Source organism: Pyrus communis, chromosome 14 (assembly GCF_041283825.1).
Source record: "Pyrus communis isolate YQ-2024b chromosome 14, ASM4128382v1, whole genome shotgun sequence".
Classification (NCBI taxonomy): Eukaryota; Viridiplantae; Streptophyta; class Magnoliopsida; order Rosales; family Rosaceae; genus Pyrus; species Pyrus communis.
The window spans coordinates 18637532-18651852 of record NC_142578.1 but is presented as its reverse complement, the minus strand read 5'-3'; the positions used below and the strand labels follow the sequence as shown (position 1 = coordinate 18651852).

General features: G+C 39.5%; 1 protein-coding gene across 1 annotated transcript; it reads right to left on the bottom strand.

Moving 5' to 3' along the window:
• Positions 1–9506: 9506 nt before the first annotated feature.
• On the bottom strand, positions 9507–12456 carry LOC137711970 (mitochondrial fission 1 protein A-like). Its single transcript, XM_068451119.2, has 5 exons — positions 12213–12456; positions 11898–12036; positions 10459–10580; positions 9951–10014; positions 9507–9863 (listed from the first exon to the last, which is right to left on the bottom strand). Exons 1-5 carry the CDS (start codon positions 12357–12359, stop codon positions 9781–9783), a joined length of 555 nt encoding a protein of 184 aa, XP_068307220.1. The 5' UTR covers positions 12360–12456; the 3' UTR covers positions 9507–9780.
• Positions 12457–14321: the final 1865 nt, after the last annotated feature.

Here is a 14321-nt window from a genome sequence, read left to right as displayed (position 1 = left end):
AAACTTGGAATGGGGCACCTCGGTCTTGAGAAGATACCTCTAGTTCTCAGGCCAAATTTTTCAAGATGCATTCGGGGAGGATGTTAGCAAATTTTGCAATGAGAAGTTCATTAGCTACATCTAACTGAGGGATCTGGCATGGGTAGTTCGAAGCGACCGTCGTTATCAACGCGGGCTAGAAGTTTTCCACCCGAATTTCTGTGGTAGGCATCTAGGCTTCAAGTGAAGGAAAAATTTGTGAAAACAAGTTCATTTGAGCAACATCTATGCATGCAATTAACAATTAAAAGGCGGAATCATGCTTGTATGCACTCAAAAACAAAACTTTACCCATGAAATTCAAAGCCTAGTAGTTATGGTGAACGAAGACTCAACTTAAGAACAAAGGGAGTTGAGAAATATTATACCTTTGTTGATTCCTCTTTGCATAAGCAAAGGCTAATCACCCAAGAGATAGGGTCTTCATTTGTTACTTCTTACCTCCATGGATTTCTTGGATGAGGATGGTGAATGGATTCTCCAAGTTCCCAAAATAGAGAACCTCTAAGTCTCTACACCAAGGAGAGCATTGATGAAGAGATGAGCAACCTAGAGGAAGTAAGATTGCTAGCTATTTTCCTCTAGGGTGGCCGGCCTCTTAGAGAAAAATGAGAGCTTTGTGTTCTTATCTTTTCTCCAAAAGAAACCCTAAGGATGAAATGGCTATAAAGTTGCCTTTATACCACCTCACAATGGAGTGGCAAACTTGCAATTAAGGTAAGTTCACTACCCCTCTCTATACGGTCGACCATTGTAGGTTATTTGGGCTTTGAAGCCCTTTGTGTTTTCAAGTTGTCATACAACTTGAGTTATTAGACTTGACATTCAAATCCCATTGGGCCTTACGGCCCAAAACTAACCTGAGGTCTATAACAAACATATTTGTTTGATTAATTAACATATTAATTAATCCTAACCATAAATAATTAAACCATTTAATTATCCTTACTCATCTCCATTGTTTCTTCAATCTCTTCCTTACTCGGTGTACAATCCATTAGGTTCCTTTTAGCGAGGCAGTGGGCGATTAGAACTCTTCAAATCAATTGTGAATTGAAACTTACTTTTAATTCTCCCTTTAGTGATAATACACATTTAGGGCTTCCACAAACCATGAGTGACACCTAGCAGTATATCATGGCTACCCAAGCTAATCAGAATAGGTGGAGAACCTATTCAATTTAGGATTACAATGCAATACGGTCTTTCTCTAATACAATACTCTTGACCACATTGTTTGGTTTAATAGTTTATTCATATCTACTATCCAATGTAATTCATTTACTTATATGTTACCTTGAATGTGATTTGGAACGACTTCCTAAATCTCATTCATACTCTGGCCAGAGATTCTTAATGTTATCATGGAGTATTCTACCTTAAACGGTTTGAAGGTTAGAGACCCCTTATTGCGCATTCACTTGCCTCTATGGCTAACTGGCTTAACCCCAACTATGCCGTGGACACCCTTTGACAGAGTGACTTTGACATAGTCAAAGATCAAGGACCTAACCACAAGACAACTATGATGCCTCAGGTCAAACGACTACTTTGCATTATCCCAACCATGAGTTCTCATGTGACATGAGTATGAGAACTCCTCGTTTATCGTGTTCAGTGGACTCATTCTCTATTGAGCATATACATGCTTGTCTTGGTGTCAATCACACTAATGACTCTCGACTAGTCACTCTCCCTAAGAGAAGACATAGCACGTACTAATCTTAATGGACTGTCAATGCCTAATTGGCAATCCTATGATCAGGAACGTTTAGGATATGTATACGAAAGAGAATGGTTTCATGAATCTAACTTATTTAGATCACATTCTCCCAATTACATATTCCTTGGACTTATTGTTTAAGCATATAACATTTATATGAGATGACTTTAAACAATAATTTTTGCCCTTCATATATTAAACTAGATTAATTTAAGATGTGAAATGTTTGTAAAGTATCATCATATGATTGGCTTTAGGGCACATTTCCAACATCAAGCAAGCCATCCCAGTGCCCTTTTTTTACTTTATGCACTGTGGCACTTCCTACCACCTCTGTTCTCCCCAAGAAGTCACTTTTCGGACAACCTGGTGCAGTCATGAAGTGTTAAGTAAAATCACCCGAAAGTCCGTGGTGTTAAATTTTGAATACACTCCTTCTTTTTCCACTTGGTGAGAGGCCAAGTGGACCAAGAAGTATGAGGGAGACTTGTTAGAGGTCCACGACCGTCTCTTCAGGCAGTTTACCATCAAGTCAAATCCCAAGTTAGATGAACTTGAGAACTGAAAGGAGATGTTCCACCAAAAGAACCAACTTCTTCTGATAGGTATCTTCCATTACTTTAACCTGTATTTTATAATGTTTCTATAATCTGTCTTATCTTAACACTTCTTTGGTTAACTTAATCTTTGCAGCCCAAGGCAACACTGAAGAAGTGGATGTCAGGCTGGATAAAGAAGCTATGAATTCCTTGGTCATTCAGGAGGCTACCAAACAGGAAGTTGGGTCCAGTCACGCTGTTATTTGGAGACTCTGAGGATAAAGCCAAGCGCAGGAGACTCGGGCAACTCGACGGACAAGGGCGACTGTGGTAAAGTCCTCTGAGTTTGAGCCCAATGAGTAGCCTCAACCTCAACTCTTTATTCCAGGTCTACAGACAACCCCCATGAAGAAGAGAACTAAGGCCCAAACCTCCAAAGCTTCTAAACCCTCCCCTCCTTCTTTAGTTGAAGCAAGAAGGAAAAAGCAGAAGTCTTCTAGTGATCAATCTTTTTTTCTTAGTTGTAGTTTCAATTGTTCTTGGGGTATGAGCTAATACCTTCTTCTGTCTTATGAGTAAGGCCTCAAGCAACCAAAAGGCCAACTTTTGCTTCAAAAGATAAGCTATTAGGCGTAGAGATGTACCAGAGGGATAAGAAGCTTCTTGACACTATCCTTGACGAGTTAACAGTATGGCCTCTATTCTTTTGAGCACTTAGGTCTTTTCACAATCATCTCCCTCAATATTTGCAATGATTCCTAACTTATGTTTTGAAATAGGACACTAGAGGTGAAGGGACCACTCAACCCGAGCCTTCTTCTCCTCATGCCCAAGCAGTGCATGCTTCCCCTTCTCGGGCTAAGTCTTCAAAGGTATACCCCTTTCTCACTCTTGGCTTTAGGCTTATGAATTTACCACTTTTGAAGTTAATGATCAACTTCCATTATTTTATAGGCCAAGGTTTAAGAACATACGCCTTTAGTTAGGCAAAGCTCTGCTCCTACTCATTCGACTCCTCATTCTGCACTGGTGGTGACTCCAACTTCCCAGTTTAATCCAAGGACTGAGGAGATGCTACACTTCGTGGAGGACGACAATAACTTGCTGAGTACCTCTTCCTTGAACCTTTTTTGTCTTTAAGCTTTCTCTTTATTTTTACTTATCCTCTAGTTTGCCCTTTTTTAGTCTTCTCCAGCACAGAAGGCCTATCAACATAAGCATAATGAAAAGCTTTCCCTTTTTCAGTCTTCTCTGTGGGATGTTAGAGATTGATATATTGAAGAAGTATAAGCATATTGAAAAGGGTTAAGGTTACCCTGTGCAGTCGCCATAAGTTGAACTTCAAAGTAAAGTAAAAAGTGAGTCAAGAAGGAAGTTGAAAAAGGAAGTCATTTCATTAAAAAAAGGAAGTTACAATGACCCTAGCCTAACAGATTTACATCTTCACCCAAAGTGATTATTCTAGAATAATAAGTTTGTAGAATTGTAAAGATTCTATTAGGTTCAGCTAAGATAGTACTGCTATTAGTCAATTGGGATTCATCATCCTCTATTTCCATATTCGCCTTCTTCACCTCTTCAATTTTTTGGTGAAGTTTACAAGAAATGGTCATTTGTTTAATCTTCAGCACAGAGAGCTACTCATCTAACTTCTGGATCTCAGAAGTCACCACCTTGATCCTATCTTCCATGACTGAACCTTTCATCCACTAGCTGTTGTATGGAAGCCGAAGTTCTAGAATGTTTCTCCTTAAAGCACTTCACCCAATTGGCTTGTCTATCAACCCACTGATGCTGATCCTTCAGAGCTTTCAAGTTCTCAAAATAGGAAAAGAAAGACTAGTATTGAACCTTCAACAGTTGATTGGCTTGTACAATTTAGTAATAGCCTTCTCTACATCATGAAGAGCCCTAAGACTAAAGGAAGTTGAGAAATCCCTCAAAGACCACTCTCGGAAGAACCGACGTTGATCCTGAAAACTTTGAGGCTCAAAGGGATGCCTTGGGGACCTTAGCCTTATCTTAAGTTGCCCGAACCTTCTGAAGCGCTCGGGCAAAGATGTTGTCACAGGAATGGATGAAAATGGTAGGGGCATCACTCCAACACCTTCGATGGTGACAGAGAGGGCAGCTATGGTTGGAAGAGAATGAAGAGGCCCAGTAGTAAGAATGGAAATGGCAGTAGCAGTCTTCTTCTTCTTTAGCCGAGGGATAAAGATCCCTATGATCCCAGGTGGCCTAGGAAAATCTACTTTGCACACCAAGGGCGGAGGAGAGTGGCCCGAGCCATCGCCAGAACACTGTTGCAAACCAAGGAAAAATGAGTTAAGGGGATGGTCCGCGAATGAAGTTAGAGAAAAACTAGAAAAGAAAACTTGGTTTACCTGAATTGAGCCTGGAGCCTTGGAATGAGGTAGAGGAGGTGTTGTTTCCTTTAGTGGTTGAGGATGATTAACCCTGCTTGTTGAATGAGGAATAATGCCCGAGCCCTCATCAGAGGCCTATGAACATCAAAAGAAAAGACAAGTGTCAGTGAGCTAGTTTGTACAAAGCAAAAAATAGAAGTTTAAAAACTAGTATACCAGATATGCAACTTAAGATTATTGGTGAAGTATTTCTGTTACCATGGAAATCTAGGAAACCCTTGGGCTAGTCACATCTGAGACTACAAGGATCTTAAGGACTATTGGCTCCCCAAATGAAGAGACAAGGAAGGGTTTGGAAGCTTTGGGCCCTAGTTCTCTTCTTCGTGGGGGTTGCCCAAGGACCTGCAATAGTGAGTTGAGGTTGAGGCTGCTCCTTGAGCTAGGACTCAAAGGACTCTACCACAGTCGCCTTTACCCACCGAGCTGCCCGAGTCCTCTCCAGCAACGTGACTAGACCCAGCTTCCTGTCTGGCGGCCTCAACTGTAGCCTTCTGAACGACCAAGGCATCTGTAGCTTCTTCATCCAGCCCAACGTCCATTTCTTCAGTGTTTCCTTAGGCTGCAAAGATTAAGCTAACCAAAAAGTGTTGAGAGAAGACAGATTTTGGAAACATCGTAAAATACAGGTTAAAGAAATGGAAGATACCTATCAGAAGAAGTTGGTTCTTTTGGTGGACCATCTCCTTCTAGTTCTCAAGTTCATCTGGCTTGGGATAAGACTTAATGGTAAGCTGCCTGAAAAGATGGTCGTGGGCCTCCAGCAAGTCTCCCCCATACTTTTTAGTCCACTTAGCCTCCCACGAAGTGGAAAAAGAAGAAGTGCATTCAAAATTTAACACCACAGGCTTTCAAGCGATCTTGCTCATCACTTCAAGGCTGCACTAGGCTACCCGAAAAGTGACTTCTTGGGGAAAACGGAGGCGGTAGGAAATACCACGGTGCATAGAGTAAAAAAAGGGCATTATGATGGCTTACCTGAAGCCTAGCTGCTTACCACAGAAATTCGGGAGGTAAACTTCTAGCTCACGTTCATAACCACAGTCGCTTCGAACTCCCTCCGCCATATCCTTCAGTTGGATGCAGGTAATGAACTTCTCCTTGCAAAATTGGCTAGCATCATCCCCGAATGCATCCTGAAAAATTTGGTCTAAGAACCAGGGCTATCTTCTCAAGACCGAGGTGCCCCATTCCAAGTATGCCCGAGTCCTACAAACTCGGAAAAAATAGAGGTAGGAGAATGTTGAGTGATTGGTGGGACATGCATCAGCCAAAATGCAGGCAGAAGTTACTCCCTCGGGGAACTGTAGGTTGGGCGCCCGAAGCTTAGGCAAGTACCACTACAGCTCAACTAAACCATCTAGGCTGGCCCATTGAGGTTGGTTTCAAATGGCTCGCATTTGGTCATTTCAAAGAGTAAACGGTAGAGATTGGTAAGAAGAAATGGCTCTATGGCCACATCGTTGAAGGAATTAAAGGCTTTCACCAAGGGGATCCACTCCAACTTCACCCCTTTAGATTTATTGCGAAACATGTGTTTGTTGAGCCAGTACAAAAGAAAGTATATGTGCTCTTAATCCCTATTTGCGGTGGCTGAAGGTTTTCTTGGCAAAAGGGATGAAGCCCGTGAATGAGGTTTAAGAACCAAGGGTATCTTCTCAAGACCGAGGCACCCCATTCCAAGTCTGCCCAAGTCCTACAAACTTAAAAAAAATAGAGGCAGAAGAATGTTAAGTGATTAGTGGGACATGTCTCAGCCAAAATGCAAGCAGGAACTACTCCCTCAGGGAACTTCAGGTTGGGTGCCCGAAGCTCAGGGAAGTACCACTGTAGCCACAACTGGACCATCCAGGCTGGCCAATTGAGGTTAGTCTCAAATGGCTCGCCTTTGATCATTTCAAAGAGTAAATGGTAGAGATGGCCGAGAAGAAAGTGCCCCATGGCCACATCGTTGAAGGAATTGAGGGCTTCCACCAAGGGGATCCACTCCAATTTCACCTCCTTGGATTTATTGGGAAAGATGTGTTTGTTGAGTCAATACAAAAGAAAGTACATGTGCTCCTGGTCCTTATTTGTGGTGGCTAAAAGAGGGCTGAAGGTTTTCTTAGCAAAAGCGATGAAGCCTATGAATAAGGTCTCGTAGCTCTTGAAAGTTGAAGAATTGTACTCTAATTGAATGATGGAGTCAGGGTCGCCCGAACCTTTAACAGTCGGGTAAGAAGGGGAAGACCAGTCATGGGTCACATCCACGTATCTACCCCATAGCCTTAGCCCTAAGAATTGAGCCATGTCGAGGATGATTAGGGACATATGTCCCATTTGAAAGTCAAATGTGTTGGTCCCAGTGTTCTAGAAAAAGATAGATGTGGTAAGGAGCTTAAGCTTGGCAACCACCGTGACTTTAGAGAGCAAGATGAGCTCGTAGATGCCATTGTCCATCCACTTTTTTTTTAAGATAGGCTTGAGTTCACTTACCCACTTCGACCAAGCTTCATCTTTTATAAGAGGGAAGCCTCTTCTGTGGGATGACCACTTGGTAGAAGAAATGCCAAATTTGGCCGAATATGAGTTAGGGGTGAACCAATCAGCTTTGGGCATATTGTTCTCCTTAGCAATAGGGACCTTGGAAGTCCAAGCAGGCCCCAGGGAGTGTATTCATCCCTCTTCGAAGAAAATTGAAGTATTTAGGCCTACCCAAGGGCTATGAAGGCCATTAAGAAGGCGACGCATGTTAACAATGCCTTCGCCAAACTCATATGCAGGGCAAGAAGTCTTTGGAGCCATTGGATTATTTGTGAAAAGAGGATGGAAGAGAATCGAAGACAAAAAGAAAGAAGAACTGTGAAGGCAAGGAAGTTCTGGAAATTCGAATGATTAGAATGGCTAAGGTATTTAGCCGAAGGATTTAAGTGAAGGTTATATGGTAAACGTTAAGGATTGTGGGTTAATGCAAAGGTTTAGTTAAAAAGGCTATTTAAAATGGTGCAAGTCCTAAGTAAAAGCATGCAGTTCGTTTTAATCATTATTAACGCCTTGGATTGCAGACTTAACAATGATTAAAGCGGGTACTGTTTGGGTTTAATATTTGAATATTGGGCTTAATAGAAATGAAACCCAAGGGCGCTAAAACGGGGTCACAATTGCTCAAAGCCCAACCTTGAAGCCTAATGCGGATTAAAAGCCTTCTCAGCCAAGGCATAGGCCATGTGCCTATGACTGAAGTGACAAATGATGGAGCTCAACCTACTATCAGCCAAAAAGCACTTTCTAGTGGCACTACAAGTAAAAAGATGATGACTCACTACCCTCCAAGAGCTTTCGGGCAAGAGCAAAGCTAAAAGAAGTCGGGCCAAATTGCCTATAAAATGGGAAGCAAGCATCTAAGACAAGGACACTCAACCAATCAAACAACCAAACATACAAACTCTGCTCTCAAGCAAGATTTACATCCAGAAAGCTGAAATTAACCCAGATTCAGTCCTTCTAGAAATAGTTTCCTTAGAAAAGCTATCTTTTGTCTAGTGTAAAAGCTCTGCTACATTCCCTAGTGTTGTAGTATCGAATCCCTTGTGTAAAACTTGTTTACCATCCATGCCTTTTAGTGCACAACCTTTGTAAACTTAAAGAGAAGTGGCTACAGGAGGTTCAACCTTGCCAGACAAGGTGAAATCTTGCCCGAGTCTCTTTGTTTGTCCTTTAAATTAGTAGATCTATCATCTAAATGTACTTTTCGGCATGTATTCAAGTTATTCCTAGTTATTTTCTACCTAAGTGTCCCATTTGCATCCAGATCTGGTTAACTTAAGGAACCTGTTTTCATTAAGAACAACCTGGAATCAACCAAATGGTATAAAATGGCTCTGGACTCCCTTCATTCGAACATACAAGATCATGAACTAAAAGTCCTTGTTTACAAGGCAAAAAAAAGAACTTTATGCAAACCTAACCCATCTGCAACAATCCTTTGATAACAAGAAGTTTGAGTAACTTAGGGCGCAAGTAATCGACTTAAACCAAATTTGTTCTACATCTGTTATACTGAGATAACAATGGCATGCCAAGCTTGTTGTTAGTTTTGATTGTGAGCCTTAAGGCCTATACCTAAGGCCCCACAAAGGCACCTTTCAAAACTAACTTTGTACCCTTCTTGCAACATACCAAGCAGCAAGAAGCCAACAGACACCAACACAAACACACCAAGTGCCATTCACCCCAAGGGAGCTATGCGAGGGGCCATCCATCCTTTTGCCTCGAACAGTGGCATCTTGTGTCAATCAAGCATCATGTGAAGAACTCATAAGTGACGAATGATTCACATGAGACACCACTTATCGATGCTAAGAAAGTCTTTCTCATAAGAGACACATACCTCCCAACCTTCAATGTGAAAAACAAAAATGTTCATTTACCTCTAAGTAACCGATTCTTTTTCTTTTCGATCAAGCAAAACAAAATTTCCTACATGATCCACTCATGGTGTAACCTTCCTTCCAAGCTATATACAGTAATGAGCTTATGCCTAAGCAGCACAAAGGGAGAAATGTTGGAAAAGTTTGATTTAACTCGAGCCGACTAAGCCAGTCCCCTCATGCCGCATAACCAAGTTTTACCAAGCTTCCCACAAACGTACGAGATAACTTATCGACCTCCATCCGGTATGACATTATAACCGTTGAAGACCAGATGATTAACAGTATTGAACTAGATTGATAGAGTAACCAGATTCACGCCAACATACATAAAAGAATATTAATCGGACATCTTCAATAGCAACCAGCCAACTGACCAAAATAACAAGATAGCAGAACTTTCCATATATATTTGCAGTGTAAACTTGCCGAAATGATGGCAAAACATAGTAAGCATTATCAAATGATTAACATAGCAGGAGGGAAAGAACCTATTAATTCCCCCACAAAATACATTGGATTTAAAGCTATTTTTTCCACAGAAAATAAAAGGTGTGGAGCTGGAGAATTTGTTACCCTATTCTCAGTCTGATAAGGGTAATTGATAGCAAGTCATTATGAACACTATTGGCTTATGGCTATCAGTATCACCTGCGAACCAATGCGGAAACAATCCCAGCTGCTATAAGCCCAACAGCACTAACAGTAATGCCGATTCCAACAAAGCCATCTGCATTTAAAACAATGTGTTTACGATCCATCTGATTTGACGCTACAATGCAGCCACAAAAATATAAACTGGAATTCTAGTTAATACCTTTAGCTATTTTATCCTTGACGGTCTTCTTAAGGGTCAGAGCCTGTCTCCATTCAGGGGCAATCTGCAAATCGAGCATGAATATTGTACGAACGTTAGAAATCAAAAAAGCAGGAAAATGCAGGAAACTCATTTTTAAGCCAGCAAAAGGTCAAAGTCACAAAGTTTCTAACTACAAGACTGAGTTAAATAATAAACGACAAGTAAATGTCACCATGCTAATAATCCGCTAATTACTAAAGATGCTCAAACACAGTGCACACTCAACGTTCCAGAAACGGACCACGCATTTGAAGGTTACCTTCAAAATGTCAACTTTTATTGATGGTTCAATAAACAGATCCTACGTACAAATAGCATTGTTCTGGCCAGACTTTCACTTAAAGATGGTCACCAATCATATGATCAATGCAAGACACATGAACATGTCGCAGGTAAGAGAGGTGACTATGTCCCTACAAGTTTTCTAGTAAAATTTGGTGCAATCCAAAGAAAGTTAAGAACAAACCTCTAAGCATTGCTCCACTAGATGCCGACAAGTTGAATATTCCCCGGTTCTGAAGTATCCAACAGCCAGAAGGTAAAGCTTCTCTCTTTGATGCAAAGGGGAGCTACCGTTGGCCAATGAAGCTGTACTAACAGAAACATAATCAGGTCATATGAGAAATTATATAATGGGTCAGGATTGGAGGACACACTTTATGACAAACATTTTGACACCCATTTTTGTAGGGTCCATTCTGTAACTTTTTCCAACAATTTGAACCGTTTATCTTTTTAAATGTTCTTTCAAAGATCATGTCTACTAAAAATCACCCAAATCCAAAATCATATGACCGTTGGATTAAATGATAGTCATTTTAGCATTTCTTTGCAAAATCGTATTCGTCTATTTTTTTCACTACAAATGAATGTTTTAATGGTTTTGTATTTGTCTAATTTGTTGCAAAAATGATCTATGAATGATAAATATAAATATAAACGGCTCGGATCGCTGAAAAACATTGCAAAGTGGGCTTAACAAAATGATTGTCAAAATGTGTCTCCTAACCCATATATAATACTTTAATTTTTTTTTTTTTTTAAATGAAAAGTACAATCAATGAAATAATAGATTGGTAGAATTTTGGTATGCAGAAGTTATCAATTACAAGAAACGGGGAAAGGCTCAGCTTGTTGTAGTTTATAAAATTTGTTGTGTCATGGATGGTTGGGTTCCAATTTTTTACGACAGAAAGAAGCAAAAAGCAACATTACTATAGTTAATTTATGGTCCAACATATCCAGAAAATACGAGGCAAAAAACTTCTTCCCCCTTTCTCCTTCACAAATCTCTTCTCGTTTTCATCTTCCATCTCCCCTCTCCCTCTTCAATAATCATAAAACAAAAGACAACCGGTCCGTTTGATGAACATTTTGTTTTTGTTTCTGTGTTTGAGATACAAAGGAAATACATGGAGAAATGAGGGATATAGAAGAGTGGAGGAAGGATAGTACGAGAGATGAATAAGAAATACATAAGGAAATGCACATTATTAAAAAACCATAAATTATTCTGCGTTATTTTCACTTTTCAAGATTTTGTTTTCATTCATTGTTCTCTATTTCTTCCCCACTCTCCTATCACCCCTCTTCATCCCTCCCCCCTATACTTTTCTCATATCCCAAACACAACAACTGAAAACGAGATAATTATCAAACATGCCCAAAAATTAACCCAGGAAAATGTTGTATACCCTTGGAAACACTTTTAAACAATTAGAGATCAACCGTGAAAGTAATCATGAATTCAATGGTCGAAGAAGAAATCGAAAACACCAGCTCAAAACCAGAAAATTAAATTAACAAAAGCTAATAGCTTAAGCCAAATTTGCAGAATTAAATTAAAAATTAGATGAAATGCGGCTTATGGCTATTAAAAATAATAATTATAAGCAAAAATGTTACCTTCAAGCATTGCAATTCCACGCTGCACATCTTCCGGTTGCCTTGAGTGAACAAGCGCCCATGACAACCGCATAATGCTTTCGCTCTTGTGTTCATCCGAGTCACCCTTGTTGGCCTCTGCTACTTCTTTCTCACACCCCTAATAATTTTAATCAATTCAGAAAAATAAAAAAGAACAAACGACTTTGGATGAACAAAGAGGAACCCAATAGATTACAATCAAAAGAAAGAGGAACCCAGATCTCTGATTGGATTTTCTTTGGGAATTTTCTCGGGAAACAAACGGAAAATGAGCAATGTAATGTATGAACTCACGTGGATGACGTCGCCATCGCACCAGGGGATCTCATCGCCACCGCCACCGCTGAAAAGGTTAGCGACGGAGTCGAAGAACTTGTCGAACAACTGTTCCATTTTTGTGAGAACGTCAAAGATGAAAAATGGTCGACTCTCAATTTGCATGCATGGTCTTACTTCGTGGGGATTGGTTTGGATTGGATTGCTATCTATAGGTTTCCCCAAAGATATTTTCGAATCATTTTCTAATTTAGATATTTAGAGGTCTTTAGGTATTGTCTTTTGAAAGAAGGGCTGAAATTTATCAAAATTAATGTGAATGATCCACGTTGAAACAATGAAGAAATAGGAAGCACTAATATTTTGACTCGAAAAGTTTGTTGTATTCCGCTTTATGGCATGCACCAGAACAATAAAGAGTAATGAATTTTTCTTATTTTTCTACGAGTACGAGAAAAATTGCTATTGAGAAAGCAATACTCACACTCACTACAAATTCTCAGTAAAAATTCTCTCTGTTTTCTAATTCATAACTCGTTATCATCGTGGTAGTAGTCTATTTGATTTATTTGAATGCTTTGCATAAGGGCATTGTTGTTTTATACATCTCTTCATCACCAACTATGTGCTCACGTCTTATTCCCATAAAGACATGAAAATGCTTTGCCTTCTCATAGTTTTTATGTTATTGCCTGCTTGTATGATTTGTTATTTGGTTTACCACCGAGTTAATTATAATGTGAATGGTGTGGTATTAGCTAGGGGTGGGTACGATTCGGTTCGGTGCGGTGCGGTTTTGAAGCTAAAATCAAAATGAAACCAAACCGTTTGGTTCAGTTTGGTGCGGTTTCAAACAGTATCGGTTCAGTTTTTAAGAAAAAAATATACAAGTTAAAATACAAAACGCTCGTTATCTGAAGCTTTCCATGAATGCAATCAACAAAGAACTTTTTTTAAGAAAACTTATCTAGAAGAAAAGTAGTTTCTAGTAAGATCATAAATCATAACTTGAAATGAAAGATTAGAACATATTATTAAGCATTTACCAATCTAGACATGTTAGAGAGTACTCTGAAAGGGTATAAATTAAACTTAAGTAGTAGCAAATCGAACCGCTACAAAATGTCATAAATCCGTATATAAAATGAAATTAATCCCTCATTAAAAACCAGTAAAAAGTCCTCACAGAGCAACCTTATTAGCTAGCTAGGTACCAATTGCCACGCAAAAATTTAAGGCTTGGGAAGAAGAAATGAATGAACGGTTTGCAACTTTACATGCATACTCTGTGTAGTAGATAACATGTATGAATGATCCAATGTCATGGACTCAGGGCACATATATATTATAATTGCCCACCAAACATACTTGCATAGTTGCACCCTCAAATCTATGAGGAAGCTATGCATTATTTCCCTTGCAATTTCGATTTCTCAACGTCCTTTGTGTGGAACATTTTACCTGTTGATCACATATCCAGTGTAGGACAATGCACTCAAGTACCCACCCCTACTGATGAGTGATGATATTATGTAGAAGAGAAAGAAAGTGATAAATGATGATATTCTAGTGTGGTTGAGTTCATACTAAATGTATGGACTCTAAGAAACAACCAATTAAAACATGAAATCTAATATGGGCATTTAATTAAATGCTTATTAATATTTACAGTGCGGTTCAGTTTCGGTGCGGTTTTTGAAAACCAAAACTGAAACCAAACCGTTTCCTACTTTGTGATTCGATTCCAAAACCGAAACCGTTTCAAAACTGTAAAATCGAACCATTCGGTGCGGTCCGATTTGGTTCATGTTTCGATTTCGGTTTTCGGTTTTAAGTGTCCACCCCTAGTATTATCGCTCTTCTCATAAGATAACTACCCACAAGTAGTCTTTTAATTGTACTCAATCATTAAGGAAGTATAACTACCCAACTTTTAAGGGTGATTTCAAATTAGTCCAAACATTTTAAAACATTTAAAATAACTACTCAACGTTTTGAAAAATGAATATTTATTAGGTGACTGGCGTTAAATTAATGATGGTATAAACAAATATTGAAGCATTTGGGAACTCTCTCACTTGTGGAGCTTTGAATCCCAATATCGACCCCTTTTAGCCAAGCAAAAAT